The sequence below is a fragment of the Eptesicus fuscus genome, chromosome 2 (genome assembly GCF_027574615.1).
Source record: "Eptesicus fuscus isolate TK198812 chromosome 2, DD_ASM_mEF_20220401, whole genome shotgun sequence".
NCBI lineage: Eukaryota > Metazoa > Chordata > Mammalia > Chiroptera > Vespertilionidae > Eptesicus > Eptesicus fuscus.
The window spans coordinates 87,815,017-87,835,536 of record NC_072474.1 but is presented as its reverse complement, the minus strand read 5'-3'; the positions used below and the strand labels follow the sequence as shown (position 1 = coordinate 87,835,536).

Sequence of the window (20,520 nt, the reverse complement as noted above, 5' to 3'; positions counted from 1 at the left end):
CTCTCCCTTCCTCTCTGAAATCAATAAAAAAAATATATATATATTTTAAAAAGATACACTTTGAACTATGTCAAAGGTATTTTTTAAAGTTAAAATTTTAATACTTACATAGGAATAGGAACTTGACATGGAGGACAAGGTAAAGCAGCCTGAATAAATTCTGGCTCTGAAGGCTGTTCCCAAGGGCCTGTAGGCTGGTGCTACGAGTAAAATGCATAACAATTTTAAGTCAGAGGGATAAAATCACATGGCCATTAAAAGAATCTTAGAAAATTGTTCCATGTATCCTCCACTCAAACAGGTTGAATATTTTTCAAAAAAATCAACAAATTGTGTTTACTGAAATATTCCATTCCATCTGCATTCTATCAGCTTGTTCCTCTCCATAAACATTTGATATTAAAAACTGAGGCAGACTCCAGTGTTTTAATGCCAGAACAGAGGCAGTATAGCCTCCTTCACTTCTCACAGGCCAGTGGTCGGCAAACTCATTAGTCAACAGAGCCAAATATCAACAGTACAACGATTGAAATTTCTTTTGAGAGCCAAATTTTTTAAACTTAAACTTCTTCTAACACCACTTCTTCAAAATAGACTTGCCCAAGCTGTGGTATTTTGTGGAAGAGCCACACTCAAGGGGCCAAAGAGCCACATGTGGCTCACGAGCCACAGTTTGTCGACCACAGTCATAGGCCAAAGGGAGAATGAAAAACAGAATTGTAAACTCTACCTTCCACCAGCTGAATGTAATCTCCATTATTTTGCTCACTGTTGTCTTCCTAGCACCGAGAAGAATGCTTACATAGTTAAGAACTCAATAAATATATTAAAAATGTGAGTGAATCTTTGAGGAAACTAAAAGATACCTATAACCCTAAACCACATACATGAAGAAAAACTGCCAAATTTATCTCTATCTTGAAGATAAAATGACTATCACACTATATTTGCAAATATTTGTTTAATGGTCTCTCTCCTTTTCTATACTGTACACTTCTTAAAACAAAAGATCAAGTCTTGGTTACTTTGTACCCAGCTCCTATCACAGTGCTCAATACCAAATAAGTACTTATTTACTGCTTGTTGGATGACTAAGAGAAATTCAGAAAATATGACACACAGCAATACACTGTCTCGTCAGAATATTGTTTCCTTACCTTGCCAGTTTGCTTTATTAATGCTTGATCATGACATGGAGCAGGACACAAGTGACCACATTTCTCCAACACTTTTTGGCAAGGTTGATGACATGGAGGACAAGAGCCAAAGTGACAGCGATGTTTTTCTTGACTTGTATGATGGCAAGTTGGTGGGCGACTAAATCATAAAGTACAACTTTTAAAATTACTTTTGATCATTAAAGAATTATATTTAAAGTGCAATCATCTATTTATATATCTTGTGATTCTATACAGAATAAGAATATACTGTGAATATTAGTATTTAAATACATTAAAGCAAAATTGAAAATATTAACATTAAAAATCAATTTGAATTTAAATTGGTAAGACACAAATATAAGTTTGTGCAAAGCTTCATACCAACCTGCATAGCTCTTTGCACTTGGGTGGTCTTGTGGTACGTTCTCGGCCACAGGGTACTGTCACCTTTGTATTACCGCAATTGCACTTCACATCTACAGTTTCTGGGCAAGGATAGCAACTCCCTGAAAAAAAAGGCTGAAAGTTAAAATTTACTTAACTACCCAAATGCCCATCAATAGTAGAATCAATGAAAACATCAATAAAAACATGTCCTTGGGTGAGGATTTCAAAAAACAATTATGGGTAAAAATCAAGTAGGACTGGTATTTTCTTGGTAAGAAAATTCTAAACTACTGATCCAATTTCTTTAATGGCCATTCCACTAGTCAGATTTTTCTACTTAAAGGCCAGTATTTTAAAAATAGCCTACAAGACCCTATACATATTCTCCTTTCCCCAGCCATCTTTATCGCACCATCTCTCTGACCGAATCTCCAACCATCTGTCCCTTTGAGCACCTCGTCCATGCTCCTTGCAGTTCCTTCAAGTGCTCCTGTCTCAGGGCTGCTGCAATCGCTGCTTTCCTGCCTGGAACATTACCCTCCCCTATTGCCACAGGGCTTGATCTCTCACTTCTCAGGTCTTCTCTCAAATGCAGTCCTTTCAGAGTCATCCCGATCACACTATATAAAACAGGGTATACCATCCCCACTGTCACCATTTTAATTTTACTCTCATTTCCTTCCTATACGTGGCACCACTGATATTCTATATGAATTTGATTAGTTATTTGTATTCTAACTGAGGGAAAGTAAAAAAAAAAAAAAAAAAAAAAGGAGTTTTATAAGAGGAGGCACTTTGTCAATATGGTTCCCTCATGTAATCCCAGTGCCTGGTACTGAGCAGACAAGGCAAAAAACTTGAATAAATTAATGATTAATGCAGAGAATGTTAATGAAATTTAAATTTGAGTCAATGATGTAATACAGGGGTCCTCAAACTACGGCCCGCGGACCACATGCGGCCCGCCGAGGACATTTATCCGGCCCACCGGGTGTTTTTGCCGCCGCTGCCTGTCCTGCTTAGCAGCCAACTTAGCAGTGTGCATAGGAATTTGTTCATAGTTTTTTTTTTAAACTATAGTCCGGCCCTCCAACGGTCTGAGGGACAGTGAACTGGCCCCGTTTAAAAAGTTTGAGGACCCCTGACGTAATACGACTATAAAGGAAATAAGATCCTTTTCAGGGTTAATGGAATCTGTCACTTTTCCTAATAGGGAGGCAATCCTACATAATAAAAGGCTAATATGCAAATGACCGAATGGTGGAATGACCGGTCACTATGATGCGCACTGACCACCATGGGGCAGACACTCAACGCGAGAGCTTCCCCCTGGTGGTCAGTGTGCTCCCACAGGGGGAGCGCCGCTCAGCCAGAAGCTGGGCTCATGGCTGGCGAGCAAAGCAGCAGTGGTGGGAGCCTCTCCTGCCTCCATGGCAATGCTAAGGATGTCCGACTGATGGCTTAGGCCCACTAAGCCGTCAGTCGGACATCCTCCCAGGGCTCCTGGACTGCTAGAGGGCGCAGGCCAGGCTGAAGGACCCCCCCACCCCCAAGTGCACGAATTTCGTGCACTGGGCCTCTAGTGTGATATAATTGGAAATATCATTAAAGTCTGAATTCACATCCTGACCCTGCAACTAGTTTTATGACCTTGGGCCTATAGTCTCTTGGACAGTTTCCTTATTATGTTAAACAACAACAGTGCCATATGCTTTGTAAGATCTCTGAGAGGATTAAGACATTAACTAAGATATCTAACATGCACATAATCCCAAAGGAAAACAGTAGTTTGTCCCAGGTCATAAAGCCCCTAAGCAGCAGAGTCCAGACTTGAACCAGGACCTCTTACCCTAAGTCCATGCTCTTACCACTACCTTATACCATTGTTTAGTAAATTCCATTTCATACTGACATATTCCAAATGGGTAAAGTTAACTCAGTTTTTAATGTCTAATAACTTAGCCACCCCTGAGACTCCTTCAGGGGGTCGGCAAGATCTCATATACATAGAGTAGAGTTTTCCAGAAGCTATATGACAAGTGATATCAAAAGAGATTGAATACAGAAGCAGGTCTGTAATTCCAGCCATCTCCTATTAAGTTAGACATTAAAGACATTTGCAAAAATGTAAAAAATACCATTCTCACTAAATTTTTTTCAGAAAAGTTATTTTTTACAAAAAAAAGTTACTATATTAAGAAGTAATGGGGCTTTATTGCTATTTTTAAATAAAATAATAAATATTATTACATTTTATTTCAATTTAAAATATAATAAATATCAATAGATAAAATCCACATTCACAAAAGCTCTTTGGGTCCCAAAAGAGCGTAAAGAGGTCTTGAGACTAAAAAGTTTGAGAACTACTGGCTTAGGATATATCCAATTCCTTACTAAACTTAATTCCATAAAAACGTCTAAAAGTAAAACTGGAAAACCTAAGAACATATTTATTAATTCAAAAATTCTGTGGGGAAGATTGGAAGGAAGAAAACAACATGGTGTTATAAAAGAAGAAAGCTTTTATATTCAGAAGACCTGGGTTTAAATCTTGGCTATATTGGTTACTAAGTATTTTCATGTACGTACATCACTGAACCCTCTTACCTTTAATCTCCTTATGCATAAAATAATCATGATCTTGGCAACTGCCCTACCTTCTCAAAGTTATTAAGAGGACAAACTAAGATAATAAATGTGAAAGCTCTCTATTAACCTAAAAAACACTATGTAAATACAGCATGAAAGTACAGCTACTGTTAAATTTTACCTCTGTGGCAGACAGATGGACACTTGTGGTTTCTACATCCTAAAGTCCGTCCACAATTTTGATCACAAGGGGTACAATTTCCAGGACAACACTGAAGAGAAAGCAATATATAAATAACAGGTCATCTGAAAAGCATGCACAATATAAATGTCATTACTAGGTATTCACAGAACTTGTGGAAAGCAAAAGACACTGTACTTCTTTTCAATCCTATCTAATAAAGAGGGAAATAACTTAATAAAAAAATGGGGGGGGGAAAATTTAAAAAAAAAGAAAGTTTACTTGAAAGGCTAGGAAAATCACACAAAAAAATAAAATAAAATAAAATAAAAAGGGAATATGCTAATTGACCCTCATGCCTTCGCAAAGATGGTGGCGCCCATAGCCAATAAGGAGGGAATATGCTAATTGACTGTCCTGCCCTCAAAGATGGTGGTGCCCACAGCCAATAAGGAGGGAATATGCTAATTGGCTGCCCTGCCCTCAAAGATGGCGGCGCTCACAGCCAATAAGGAGGGAATATGCTAATTGACTGCCACACCCTCAAAGATGGTGGCACCCATAGCCCCAAGATGGCGGCACCCAGTCTCCTCAGCCCCGCTGGGGCGGCAGGTGCACAGCAAGTCCAGGCCCGCCCTCAGGCAGGCCTGGCCGCTCTGTGCGCCTGCCTCCAGAGTCCCCCAGCCGCCCAGGGCCAGCCCAAGGCGCAGGCAAGCTTTGGATGGCGGCTGCCCAGCCGCCCAGAGCCACCTGAGGCTCAGGTAACCAGGGCCGGCTGAGGCTTGTGCTGCCAGCAGTGGCAGCAGCAGAGGTGTGATGGGGTGTCACCTTCCCCTGATCGCCTCCCACCCCTAAGGGCTCCCAGACTGTGAGAGGGGGCAGGCCAGGCTGAGGGACTCCCCACCCCCCCCCAGTCCAGTGCAAGAATTTTCATGCACCAGGCCTCTAGTATAAGAATAAAAGTAGTCAAGAGTATCAACATTCTTCTGATAAGTAGACATGCCATATTAAGAACTTGTAAGTTTAAATAGAGAATGTCCTAATTTACTAAAATCAAGCTAAATTTTCTTACATTTCAGTTCATTATTCTATGACTTAAAACATTCCCATAATTTCATTTCTACTTATCTATGCAGAGCTTGACAACATTAACCAAAGGAATAGATTTGGTCAAATCTTATAGTCAATTCAGGCAAACAATTGGTCTGATTATTTTAAAAATTTAGTTAAAGCCAGTTAAATGTATAGATTAGTTTAGCAGTTATTTTTAAGCCATGGAATCAGAGATTAACTAAAGGAGAAAAAATGAGATTAGGCTATTTGCTTCTAACTTTTATAACTTCCCTGATTTCCAATCTGTTTGTAAGAAATACACCCATCTATGACTTGTCCCAATTTTCATTCATGAACAAAAGGCAACTACTTACAGTCCACCTTGCTATTCTAATTCCCTCCTTGACTTTTCATCTATCCAAACTTTAGAGAGAAAATGCAGACTATAATTGTCTTAAAGAAACTTAGGGTTGAAACTTACTTTAAGAACAAGTTTCAGTATATAAAAATAGCTCAAGCCCTAACTGGTTTGGCTCAGTGGCTAGAGTGTAGGCCTGCGGACTGAAGGGTACCAGGTTTGATTCCTGTCAAGGGCATGTACCTTGGTTGCAGGTACATCCCCAGTAGGCTATGTGCAGGAGGCAGCTGATCGATGTTTCTTTCTCATTGATGTTTCTAACTCTTTATCCCTCTCCCTTTCTCTCTTTAAAAAATCAACAACATATATTTTTAAAAATACATTTAAAAATAGCTCAAAACAAAATATACTTTATTGAAAAGCCATTAAAAGTCAAAATAGTTCACTCAATCAGACAAATATTTACTAAGATTATGTGCCTATCACTTTGCTAGTGGCAGTGTGTGAAAAGAAATTTTGTGGTCCATGACTTGAATAAGCTTTTAGACACTTCTGTTTCTGACCAGGGTGGAATAAACAATGACCGATTTATACTACTGCTTTAAACAACTAGGAAATCAGACAAAATATATGACAGACATGGAAGATATAGAAAAGACCCAAACCCAACTCTCAGAAATGAAAAACTGTAATATCTGAGATGAATAAACAGGATGTGATAAAAAAAATGGATTAGAAAAAGCAGAAAATTAATGAACTTGAAGACAAAGCCATATAAACTAAAACACAAATTTTAAAAACTAAAATTAATAAATGGAGCATCAGTGAGCTGTGAGATTTCAAGTAGCATAACATACATATTGCAGTCTAGGAAGGCAATGGGTAGGGGGAAAACATTTGAAGAAATAAAAACTGAAAATTTCAAAAAAATGATGAAAAGTATAACCCACAGATCTGAGAAATTCAACAAAAAAAAAAAATTAAAGAAACATGAAGAAAGCTATACCAAGGAATACCACAAATTGCTAAAAACTGGTAATAAGAAGAAAAAAATTTTTAAATAGCCAAAGGGAAAAAAAGATATATTGCAAACAGAGAAACAAACATAATCACAGCACACACCCTTTTTTTGGGAAAATGCAAACTAAAAGATAGTGGAGCAACATCTTTAAAAAATGCAGAAAAAAAATGTCAAACTAAAATTACACAGTAAAAGTATTTTTCACAAACTAAAGATATTTTACAAAAGTTAAAGATCTTTTACAAAAATTGAAAGAATTAGTGACCAGCACTACAAAAAATGTTAAAGGAAGCAGACAGAAACCTAAGTTAATATAAAAAAACTGAAAAACACCAAAAAATAATGAGTTTGATAATCTACTAGAGGCCCAGTGCATGATTGAATCACGCACATGTAGGGGGGGAGCTGGGTGCCTGTCCACTGGTGCCTGAGCAGACAGGCACCCAGCTCCCACGCTTTTGCTTTTGATCGCTGGTGCACCAGGCCTTTCAGAAGCCTCCAGCGTGGCGGAGGCTTCTGAAAGGCCTGGTGCCTGAGCGGACAGGCACCCAGCTCCCCCGCTTTTGATGGTCCGCAGTGGGACGTGAGCTCGCTGTCCCAGAGGCCCCTTCTGTGCCGCAGCACAGCCATGGTGCAGACGCTGAGCTCGAGCCGCCTCTGGCGACACAAGCTCAGTGTCCCGCCGGCCCAATCGGCCACCCCAGCCACCCTGAGTCCCGCCCCCCCGCGCCTCCTGGCCAATCGCGGGCATAGCGAAGGTACGGTCAATTTGCATATTTGTCTATTATTAGGTAGGATAATAATAAAAGCATAACATGCTAATTAGACCAGACAGCTGAATAACCTTCCGGACGTCCTTCTGGATGTCCTTCCAGGCAAGCCTCCGGATGAAGCTGGGGCTGCAAAGGCTGAGGCAAGCCAACATGGCTGCGAAGGCCAAGCCCCTTGCATGAATTTCGTGCATCAGGCCTCTAGTAAATTATAAAAGACTACTTTTTCTTATTTTTTCAATCTTTTTAAAAGATACCTGGCTAGTTAGAGCAAAAATAAAAATATCATATTTGGGGTTTATAAAATACATGGGTATAAAATGTATAAGAATCAAATAAAGGATTAAAATAGAATCGTTGAAGAGCAACACTCAATAAAATAGAAATTAGAAAAAGAGAAAAGGAATCAAGAACAGATAGGCAAATAAAAAATAAATAGTAAAATGGTATTTAAATCCAACCATATTAAAGATCACATTAAATGTAAGTGATTTACACCCGAATTAAATGATAAAGATTGTTCTGCTAGGATAACACAATATCTAAGTGCTGTCTAAAAGAAAACTACTTTAAACATAAAGTATAAATAGGTTAAAAAAGATTTACCATGCTAAATTTACCATGCTAACACTGAGCAAAAAAAAAGTTGAAATCACTATATTTCAATAGGAATCTTACCAGAGATAGAGGGGTAATTCATAATAATAAAGAGGACCCTCCAAAAAAAAACTGCAAATCTACAAACTCAATAAAATAATCCAGTTGACCATATACTGAACCAAGTGTCTATAAATAAGATTTGAACAATAAAGATTAAGCCAGCAAATGAACTATCACTCTTAACATTGCTATGATGTTTTAAAGTCAGGGAACAAAAATCGATTAAGAAACAAGCTGAGAGAATTATGCACAAGATTAAAAAGTCTCTTGTCATTTAAAAATCTTGGTAAGATTTCCCCCTAATATAAACCATTAGGATTAATCTAGAATATGTATTAATATTTCATATGAAGAGCATAGAATATGCTTGGTTATTTGAGGAACATGTCAAGGTGGTGCTTATCATAGGCCTACAGAGGAAAAATTAAAAAGAATTTTTAAAGCAATGTCCCTAGCTGATTACACATACCTTTCTCCTACACTGATGCTTCTGACAGTCACGCATCTTAACACACTTAGTTTCACAGAGATAAGGTTTATGACATGGCATTCGTTTTGTATGCTTTCCACAGCGACATTGCTTTTCTACTTCCTGTAAGAATCAAATAAATGCTATTAAAACTAACTTTTGTTAACATGATTTTTTTCACCTTGCCAATTTTTATAATTACTAAAAAATGAAGGGACCCAGTCAGCGTGGCTCAGTAGCTGAGCATCAACCTATGAACCAGGAGGTCACAGTTTGATTCCCAGTCAGGGCACACGCCTGGGTTTCGGGCTTGATCCCCAGTGTGGGCATGCAGGAGGCAGACGATCAATGATTCTCTCTCATCACTGATGTTTCTATTTTTCTCTCTGCCTCTCCGTCTCTAAAATCAATAATACACACACACACACACACACACACACACACAAATTTTTGAAAAAATGAAAGAGGAAAGCTTTAAGAGCAAACTTGTATGAAAGGAAGACTTTACCAAAACTAAAGCAGAATTTCCTAAAATAATTGTTTGTATCTTACTTTGTTCCCAAAAAGACTTGATATGAATTTTCATTATTAAATTTAGTAGGAATTTAATACTAAATAGTTAAACAATACCACACATTAAAATCGCTTACATGTGATTATACCATGACGTCTCCACATCTTATTTCAGTAAAGCAAGAAAATTGGATTATCTTATAAGCTAATTTGTTGACTTGGTAGTATGGTCATAACCACAGTGACATATATATATATAACTTAAAAGTTTCAATTAAGTCTAAGCACTCATTTCTTTCCATCATTACTAAGCTTAATTCATCATTGCTTTGAATGTCTACTGGGAACAAATAACCTCACTCTGGACCATAAAAATGAGAAGTTCAAACTTTAACCAAGCAAAATCAAACAAAAGGTGATTTTTGGACTTGACTGGTGGCATACTCTCATGCTTCTTCACCATACACATTAGATCACTAAACTCATTCAGGTCATCATATAGGTATTAATAAAACTAAGTAATGAAAACAATTATAGAACAATCCCATGTGACATAATAGAGAGCTCTTAAAAGTATTATAGGAGATGACTAACTTGTCTACATGTTTCACAAGGACCTCGGTGACAACGCTGTGAACATCTATGGACTCCACATTCAAGTAATTTGTCACAACTATCTCCACAAGTTGGTACATCTTCTGTACAAGGCAAAGAAAACTCTAAAAGCAGACAAAAGTCAATGTTAATAGTAACATACGTTATTATGAAGCACTAACAACATGCCATGTTCTTTTGACTCCCTAAAGAATGACAGCCCTTTCAGACTATGAATTTTTGCATCTATGTAACTATTGGAAAAATTAACTTTAATAAAAATAATCCCTAATATTTGTGAAGTTAATGTAAAGTTAAATAAAATTTGACATATGACAAGTTACTTCAAGAAGCACATTTATAAGCTATTTCAGAAGTACTTATCTGAAGAAATAATGTCATATAACCTCTATGAAGAATTCCACAATATAGAATTACAAAAACAATTTGCTCTTAATAACCTCACCGGATAAAAGAAGTAGATTCAAAAACATAATGAAACTCACCTTCTACATAAACATGACAAGTACTGGCAATAATCTTATGAGCATGTGTGCTGGCATTGGTACAGAGTCTACAGCCCTTCATGCCTTTACCTCAAAGCAACCAAAACTAAATTCACTTATAGCCCAATACACAATAATGACAATAGTCTGTAATGATTAGGTTTCCTTTATATGGTAGGCATTACACTAATTGTTTTATGAGCATTTTATCATTTAATTCTCACAAACGTCTTACAAAGAAGGTACCATCATTGTCTCCATTTAACTTGAGAAAATCAGAGTTCGTGAAGGTGGGATTTGAACCCAGATATGCCTGATTCCAAAGTCTGAGGTTAAACATGTTATACTGTCTTCTCATCCAAATGTACAGAAATCTAACATTAAATGTGTATAATTATTGAAACTACATTATTAATTCACAGAGAAATCTAATGAGGAAAGTACTCTAGTTAGCATAAAAAATAATCATATCCCATTAAAGGTATAAAAATAGTCTTACTTGACTTCTGACATGGACAGAATCTTTTCCCAGATCGAGGACATTCTCCACAAGCACCAACATGACAAATTTGCTCACATGTGTGATTACCACATGACAAGGTTTTCCCACATACCTAAAATAAAATGAATAAGCACTAGTAAAAAACTTTAAAAAGTTAACAAAAAAGACTTTGTATTTACATAATCCACTTTTTCTTTGTACATAACCCATTTTTCAATCACAAGCAACTTTTTTATGTTCCTCATAATTTGTTTTTCTCTCTTAGGTATCATATATCTATAATAATAAAAGCGTAATATGCTAATTAGACTGGATGTCCTTCCAGACAACCTTCCAGACAAAGCCGGAGCTGCCAGGGCCGAGGCAAGCCAATGAGGCTGGGACTGACCAGTGGGCTGTGGTGGGTGGGCAGGGCCACCCTCTGTGAGGGAAGCCTGGGTCCCGGGTGCCAGAGGGAAGCTGGTGCCGGCAGCCAGGGGAAGGAAGGCCTACTCTTGCACTAATTTTGTGCATCGGGCCTCTAGTAAATACATAAATACACACACATACATACACATATACTAGTATATACACATACATACATATACATATTTATACACACATTCCTATGCACCAAAGAGTATACTTTTAAAATTAATACAGGAAAAAAGTATATACAGCTTCATATGGCCATCCACCAAAGATTTCCAAATGGTACTAAAACCATGCCAATTCTAGGAAAAACAATCTGTAAAATCAATTCTACTTCCTCAATTGGATTAACTCAAGAAGTGAGGAGGGGTGTTGTTTAAAGAGAGGGGAAAGAAAGGGAGAGAGCCAGCAAGAAAGAGAGCATATATATATGTACTGAATCCAAAATTCAACAAATAGTTGTTAATTTGGAAAAAAAATTACAATATTAAATTGGAAAAGTTTCCCAAAATGTGAATATAATTCATTTAAGTTACTATTCTTCCTTTCATTTTATCCAACTAAATCAAATGAGCTAAACCCTGATTAGCATTTCTGATTATGTTTTCCATATTCTTTAACACCCACGCCCTCAAAATGCATGTACACTCACTTGATCACAGTGCCACAGTGGACTTGCACAGCTTCTTTCAGTTACTTGTTTGCCACAGACACACTTTTGCCTACTAACTCTTGGACAGGGCGGACAACTTCCTAAAATCACAATTATAAATCAGCACTGAAACGTTATAAAAGCAATAGAGACTGCTTGCACTTCGGCTAAAAGGTATGGTCTTTCACCTGCATGACAAGGATTTTCACATTTATGTTGTCCACAAAGCAACTTGCGCCCGCATGCCTGCTGACAGGACCATTCCTTGGCACTGCACCTACGAGGGATGGGTTTTGCCTTCTTACAGTAACAAGTAGTTGTGACCATCTTTGGACAAGGAGGGCAGGGCCCTAGAATCCAATAAAAGGGGAGAAAAAATCAGAGGTCAAAGATAACTTTCGATTCCCATACCTATTATTGATTTCTAAAGCTTTCCTTGCTTATACTTCAAAAGGCATCCCCTTTCAATATTTTCTTCTGTAAACTTAAGTTCTTAATTCAACTTTCACAATTTTTTTTTTTGCCTCAACGTTAAGAAGACATAACCACCCACAAACAATTATAAATGTAATATATAACGTACCTGGATGACAGAGGAGCAAACATTTATGGCCACAAGGAGGTTTAAATTCTCTCTCACATACTTGGCCACATGAATGAGGTACAAGCCACGGATCTAAAGGTGGATCTTCTACTTTTCCACAATAGCAATAGTACCTACTAGGTGTGTCAGATCGTTTGTACTCAAACCTACATTTTGGACTACAAAGAAGAATTACGGAAGTTAATTTCATTTTTAAAAGTGATACAAGAGACAGGAATATACATATACTTAGGAATATGGTATACTCAATTAGCTTTATGTAAGGCACTCTGCTCCATTTTTATATTAGTGAAAAATAAGATTTTACTAAAATAAATTTCAACCATCTAGAACAGCTTTATAATTTCCCGTGGTAATGGAACAGTTCTATACCTGCCAAGTCCAATATAGTAATTATTAAACATATATGGCACTTGAAATGTGGTTAATGCATACAACTGCGAAAGGAACAGAACTTTGGTAATTTTTAAAAATTTAAATAACCACAGGTGGCAAGTTGCTAATGTATAAAACAGCATAAATAGCTAGATCCTTGCTTCACCATATAAGAGTAAGAGAAGTCTGAACACATCATTTTATTTCAACTACCTTTAATATCCTCATTGGTAACATGGGAATACAATCTCTCACAAATGACTGAGAATTACTTTTACAAAGTAACTATTATATCTGAAATGTTTTTAAAAACTACATTCTATCACAATTTTATAAATACAGGGTGGGGCAAAAATAGTTTACAATTATGAGTATGCAAAACACAGAGTTTATTCTTGCATTAATTATTAGTACATTATTTTCCATACGAACAATGGCAAACCTACTTTTGCTCAATCTTGTATATCAGCTATGGTAACAAGAGGTCTAATGTGGATTCAGATTTTCTAAATCCTGAATCTTATATAATCTAGGGGCCTCTGTTAAGAGAAAGAACTCAAAATTACAAATATAAAATTAGTTACAAAAGTGAATATTATGTGACCACACAGAGCCCCTGAAATTTCTGCATCATTACCTTGACAGTAAATCTACCCTTTTGGTTGCCAATGTGAGTAAAATTTTTATTGTCTTTATTTAGCAGATTTATAAAATTTTCATTCCCCAACTCTTTCTGGAAATATTACAGAAGTTCAAGATCAAATCATGAATAAACCACATAATAAAGTAAATGTAGAAAAATAATAATAATATTGAATAATATACACCTATAGTTTTGAGAGATTTGGGGGATAAAATTGAAAAGCTTATGATCAAAATATGTTAGATGATAGTCTTATACAATGTGATATTAATGTATACTAATATGAACTCCAGGAAAGAAGTACCAGAATCATGAAGAATTCCAGTCTTATAGAAAAGAACGTTTTGCAGGGGAAAAATAAAGTCTGAATAATGATTTAATTAGTGGGAAATAAAAGCCATTACCAAGCCCCATATCTTCACAAACCAACTGACTAACTGAAAGCCAAACATGAACACTGAAACTGCCAATAAAGCAACTTATGAGCTACATTTTCATTTATTTTACAACTTGATATTCCAAAATTAGAAAAATTACCAAGGCCAGGGATAATCTCTCCTTCCAAAATCGTCATCTGTCAAAGAAGATACCAGAAACTGGCTGTCTTTAGCCCACTTCTGGATACAGGGCATGTGAAATATACAGAAACATCCTGAACAACTCCAAACCTAAGACAAAAGTATCAGATATTAACACACATGCAATGATTTTTTTCTTTGATAATTACATAATACTTTAAAATAAGCACCACAGTAAATTATTTTCAAGAGCAAACTAAAGATTAAGAAAAATAATTTTGCCCTGGCTGGTATGGCTTAGTTTATTGAGCATCGTCCCATGCACAGAAAGGTCAAAGGTTCAATTCCCGGTCAAAAACTGGCAACAGCATTAAAAAAAAGAAGCCAACTTTTTAGTTGAGTTCTTCCTCAATCAGCAACTAAGAAAAGAACTGGGATGTGGGAGTTAGGAGAGGACAAGGTGGGAAAGAAGAAATGCCAATGAATGGTAAACAGTTGAGCTGATTACTGCTAAGGACCAAAGTTCAGTTCTGCTAGGAACCCTGTGAAGAACCATTTAAAACATACCTAGGACTATCCCCAGTCCCAGCCCCTGAAAGAGAGGAGGTTGGGGCACTCATCTACCAATTCCCTGTGATGGAATGTTAGCCCAAGGGGCATTAACTCCCCTGTGCTTCTGCACTACACCCACGCACTGGCCAAGTTGGTTCCCAAGGAGGAAGCATTAATGTTAAAAAAAAAAAAAATCCATACACATACAGAGTGTTTAAGGTAGAACTGTATCCACATGCAGAGACTATTCATCCATTGCAGTTGAAATCAGAATAAACCAACCAGATGTGACTCCAAGCACCAAAGGTATCTGCATTTACTATGCTATCCTATCCAATGTGTTAAGTTTCTGATTCACTCTACGTGATCAACCCATTTTATTTGGCTTTTCTTCCTCTAGACAATCCATATATATAAAAAGCCAGGAGCTGTCAGGACTGAAACAACCAGACGGATGACCGAACAGCAGGGTGCGTGGGGTGACCACGCTGGCGGGGTGGGGGTGGGGGTGAGACAGTGAGGGATGACAAAACGACCGAACAGCAGGCTGCGTGGGGTGACCAGGCCGGCAGGTGGGGGCAGTGAGGGGCGACAAGGCCAGCGGGGGGTGGGGAGGGCAGTTGGGGACAACCAGGCTAGCAGGGGGAGCAGTAGGGGGCAACCAGGCTGGCTGAGGGGGCCAGCAGGGGAGGCAGTTAGGGGCGACCAGGCTGGCAGGGGGACAGGTAGGGGCAACCAGGCCGGCAGAGGAGGGCAGTTAGGGGCAACCAGGCCGGCAGAGGGAGCAGTTTGGGGCAACCAGGCTGGCAGGGGCGGGGGCCAGTTAGAGTTAACCAGGCCAGCGGAGGGGGCAGTTAGAAGTGACCAGGCAGTTAGAAGTGACCAGGCCAGGGGGGGTGGGGCAGTTGGGGGCAATCAGGCTGGCAGGCAGAGGCAGTTAGGGGCAACCAGGCTAGCAGGGAGGCAATTAGGGGTGACCAGGCCAGGAGGGGGTGCAGTGAGGGGTGATCAGGCTGAGAGGCAGAGGTGGTTAGGGGTGATCAGGCTGGAAGAGGGGGCAGTTAGGGGCGATCAGGCAGGCAGACCAGTGAGCGGTTAGGAGCCAGCGGACTAGGATTATGAGAGGGATCCCAAGTTGGAGAGGGTGCAGGCTGGGCTGAGGGGACCCTCGCCTGCACAAATTTCATGCACCGGGCCTCTAGTACTGCTATAATAGCAGTGGATTAATCTGAGGTCTAAATGTTGAGTCTATCATAGTCAGTCATCACTTCCCCTTAATTGCTCCATTAATACCCTTTTAAATTTACATATATGTAACTTCACCATCAGGCCATCTCAACCCTAAGTACTACATAAGTTATGTCTGAATCCATCTCTCCCCAATGACAACAGTCACTTTCCACCATGGCTTCAACATAAGAAAAGCTCACTAATAAACCATGGTCACTGCTAGGTTCTACTTCCTTGAAGGCATCTTTTTTTCAACCTGCTAAAAGTAATGAAATATAGTCCATTTAAACATTTTAGTATTTGTGAGAATCTCTAAAGTACAAAGATATTAAAAATGTGACATGAACATTAAAACTGAAGATACTTGCTTCAACTATATTAATAGTGCTAAATATATTGGATGCTCATTTAGAGGTAGTTTTTTTTTAATTACAGATTTACAAAATAAATCTGTAATTAAATCCTCAAATGAAATCCTCAAATGAAGCATTTTTAAACAAAAATAAGCAAAAACATAATAAATGATTAAGTATTATAAATGCAATGTAAGATATTTTGGGGAGATCCATTAATATAGATAAGGAGAATAACTTACTGCCTGGTTTCTCTTCACTGAAGCAATACAAATTAAGCATGTCATAGCCCCTGCTTGAAAAGCTTCATTTAAATACTGTTTCGTTCGCTCTAATTCACGTACATCTCCATCTTGAAATTTAGAAATTGAAAACTTCATGTTAAGCAACATCTGAAAATAACACAAACTTGCTAACAGCATTATATAGTACGTAAAAACTGTCTAGCAGTATCAACTGCTCAAAATAAAGCTTAAAATTAGAAGTTTAAAAAAGCAACCAGCGAGCTGCCAAAAGGTCACAAAGTGCATGCATTAAGTCTTATATATTTGATTCAAAACCAGTATCTTGGTCCTCTCAGAACATACTTGCTTTCATTGTTGTTACAGTGCTTACCAAATTTGGTAGGGGCAGAGCCATAGACAAGAGCAGCAAGATGTCAAGTAACAAGAGAAAGCACATCAAAGCAAAGTGAAAGAAATTGAATGTCAAAGCTCAACAGAACCATTTAGCTTAAATATAAGCACATGTATGTATGTGTGTGTGTGCATGTATGGGTGTGTGACACACAGCATTGTTTTAATAAAAACTTATTGAATAAAAATATCCTGAGGTCATTATAGTATAACTAGAGGGCCGTTGCACGAAGATTCCTGCAAGAATAGGGCTTCCTTGGGCCTATTCCTGCAAGAATAGGGCTTCCTGCTACCTTCTCTGCTGCCTCGCTCCCTCCCGTGTCCGCTGCCTCACTCCCTCCCGTCTCCGTTGCCTCGCTTCCTCCCTTCTCCACCACTTCGCTCCCTTCTGCAGCACTTGGCTTCCTTCTACACTGTCTTCAGTCTTCGCTCCATGCCTGGGTATGCAAATTAACCACCATCTTTGTTGGGTTAATTTGCATACTCACTCCTGATTGGCTAGTGGGCATAGCAGAGGGATGGTCAATTTGCATGTTTCTCTTTTATTAGTGTAGGTAACTATTTCTGCTTAAAAAGGGAACATGAACTTCTTATAAAAAGACTGTATTTTCTTAAGCAATTATTGAGTATTTATTTGCCAGGTGCTGCACTATTAGTATTTCAGTAAGATTAAATGAGCTACTTTTATCTTCATTCTACAGATAAGAAAACTGAAGCACAGAACAATTAAATAATTTCAGTCTGACTCTTAACCACTATAAGCCCCCTTCATCACTATATTATGCTGCAGCAAGGGATAACCACAGGAAGGTCCAAGAAATAACAGGTAAAAGCAAAATGAAAGGCAGAAAATTTAACCAAAGCACACATGAGACCAAAAGGGCAGCGATCTAAGTCACATTAGTGTAAGAGAAATAAACCTACATACCTTTAGTACAATAAAGATTGTTCAATAGAGGTTGACTGAATAATAATATAAACTATCATAAGTATAGAACTTATGGCAATAAAATGGTTCAAATCAAAATTTAAGTTACCAAAAAGAAAAATTAAATAAATAGGTTGCTTGGATAATTCTTTACTTTCTAAGATCATCTAAGGAAACACAGCACTTACTATAACATGCTCTACAGAATATAAATATAATTAGGATATTAAACAAAATATACATAAAAACAATCCCAAAACTTTATAATATTGTTAAATTATTAAATACAATTGTATCCTTAGAAGCCGACTTAATAACAATATTCTATGTGTTTATTTTGCTTTGCTCATAGCTGGCTTTAACAAATGTTAACATTTTAAATTCCATCTTATTTAACAGCTAACACAGAATGAGAACAAGATGAAATAGGCTTTAACAAAATAAATTCTAACCTTATACTTGTAAGATTTCTTTAAAAACTGTATTAAAGTTTGGCTGCAACAATACAGTATACTGCCCAAAATGTCATGGTGGATAACATGACATTTAAAGTCATGCATTTTAAAAACATCATCCTGGCAACTAAAGAAAAGTAAGTACAAGGCAGCTAAGACTAAAAGCATAAAGTACCAGTTAAGAGGCAGTGATAGCAGATAAATCAAAAAATACCTTTAGCAAGTTACCTAATGTATCTACCTCATTTTTCTCATCTTTAAAATAGTAATATTAATATCTATCTCACAGTTATTATGCGGATTTAATTCATACATTAAATAGCTGTAGGGGCCTGAATTAAGGCAATGCTAGTATATGGGAGAAGAGGAGTGGATTCAAGAAATTTAGGAAGTAAAACTCAGCAGGACTTAGTAACATTTAGATTATGCTGCTTTTAAAAGTCGATGTTCATGTCAACAGTAAGAAGGAAAGAATGCTGTGTTTGATGAGATGCCTGACATGGGCAGAGGGGAAGAGTGGTAGTGAATAAAACACACTCATGTCATGTATGTGCCATCCCTGCTCCCAGATTTCTGGTTTTGGTGCATGACTTGGAAAACTGTGGTGCTACAAATTGAGATAAAGAAAACAAACGCTGGCATATACTGTTCTTAAGTGATCAAATTTCCTTACTTACACAAAGAAAACAAGAATAAAAATATTTATGGATTTGACACAAAACAAAATAAGAAAAACTGTCTTAAACTTTAAGATGAAAGCCAGATTAAAAATTAATAAAACTTATAAATGATGTTTCCTAAACACTACAAAGAAATACTGAGTTACACCACTGAATTTCCTACTTAAAAATAAAATCTGTCTATCTAGAATGGTTTAAGTGGAAGTCCTTTTGAAGCAGGAACCTTCTTAAGTTTACTTTCTATGAAGTCCTCTAGAACAGCGGTCACCAACTTTCGGACCTCACGGACCACCAATGGTCCATGGACCACCGGTTGCCAACCGCTGCTCTAGAATAAAGTACCTGCTAACCTTAAGGCTACTCTTTATCAACTTTTACCTGGCTGAGCCAGACTTCTTAGTCAAGCCTCCTAATCTTAATTCCATAGCAGATATGGTAAATTCCTCGGAAACCTTTATGACGATGTGTACCTATCCTCATGTGACATTAATATATTCAGGCAACTAATGTTGATAATACATGAAAGAATGCTTCTAATATTGACTTTAAGTATAAAATGTGGAAAGTGTAAAACACTGACATTTAAAATAATCTATTTTTACACTTAGTACCAAATCCTTCATAGCAGCACCACTTTGGCCCCCTCTCTCGTAAACAAATATGACTTTAAGAGCAACCCAGATATAAACAACATGTAATGTGATTGTACATGTCAAACCCGAGTACTTTGTTTTAAAAAATGGTATGAAAGTCAAAAGTTGTAAGATATAAAGAAATAAAGTCATGAAATGAAAATGACTTCAAGACACATTTAACATGAGGAAAAAAAGAGAAAAAGGCGAATAGATTTAAAGGATTCAAAGTCCTCAAATGCAATCAAATCATAACCAGGAACAACTTGACCCCACTCATCCCACAGGGAGCTTTGGCATCTCCCTCCTGGCATCCTAATGAAATACCAATTAAACACACAGGAGAACTTCTAAGGCTGTATGGGATATTGCCATCCCATTTGCTTTATAGAAAGATCAGTATCATACAATATATAACTCAAATAGTAAAATGTACAAATATTAACTCTACAACAAAAGGAGAAATGCTCATTCTTAAGGAGCAAAAACTATTCCATATGGAGTAAAAGTGTTTCTTTAAAAATCCAGGAATATATTTTCATTAATATCAAAAAGGTATAAATTTAAAAGATCATACAGTACCTGTCTGAGTAGTGTAAGTTATAAATGTATTAGCAACTATTTTTCCCTGTTTTCCTTCCAAATCTTCATCTCCTTCTTCTTCAGAGGAAGAGCTAAAGTGTTCTTCAACAAGTTTTTTGGCCGCAGCTTGATTAGCCTTCTTGATTTCCTCAAATTTCCTTTGAGCCATTAGCTCTGCTTAAAAGGAGGAAAAAAATGAGTCTCATTTCTGCAAAACAAGCTCTCAAAAGGTCAGTCCTAAGTACTAATATATCATTTTAAAATATAGATTTAAAAGTCACCTTTGGAGCATTCTATTTTACTAACATCCATGAAAAACAGTATTCTCAAATTTCTTGTCATACAATAAATGAGAATGCCACAATAAAAACTTGCATGTTTGTAAAACACCCTGCTAAAAGCAGTGAATTGTTCTAAAAACAGTGACTGGCCCACCCAAGACTGAACAAATAAAGTTCACTGTAGTACATTTATATAATCCGCTGTTTAGAAAGCTCAATAACTTTT

General features: G+C 37.4%; 1 protein-coding gene across 1 annotated transcript in view; it reads right to left on the bottom strand.

Annotated features, from left to right (window-relative positions):
• The window catches only part of NFXL1 (nuclear transcription factor, X-box binding like 1), a 45,182-nt gene that overhangs the window by 21,593 nt on the left and 3,069 nt on the right, over positions 1 to 20,520 (bottom strand). The window contains exons 3-15 of the mRNA XM_054729254.1: positions 20,014 to 20,190; positions 16,344 to 16,453; positions 13,986 to 14,116; positions 12,410 to 12,588; positions 12,015 to 12,176; positions 11,827 to 11,927; positions 10,761 to 10,875; positions 9,756 to 9,880; positions 8,649 to 8,771; positions 4,318 to 4,408; positions 1,546 to 1,666; positions 1,158 to 1,317; positions 109 to 200 (exon numbers count right to left, since the gene is read on the bottom strand). Coding sequence (XP_054585229.1) covers positions 109 to 200; positions 1,158 to 1,317; positions 1,546 to 1,666; positions 4,318 to 4,408; positions 8,649 to 8,771; positions 9,756 to 9,880; positions 10,761 to 10,875; positions 11,827 to 11,927; positions 12,015 to 12,176; positions 12,410 to 12,588; positions 13,986 to 14,116; positions 16,344 to 16,453; positions 20,014 to 20,190 — 1,687 coding nt within the window. The remainder of the gene's footprint in view (positions 1 to 108; positions 201 to 1,157; positions 1,318 to 1,545; positions 1,667 to 4,317; positions 4,409 to 8,648; positions 8,772 to 9,755; positions 9,881 to 10,760; positions 10,876 to 11,826; positions 11,928 to 12,014; positions 12,177 to 12,409; positions 12,589 to 13,985; positions 14,117 to 16,343; positions 16,454 to 20,013; positions 20,191 to 20,520) is intronic.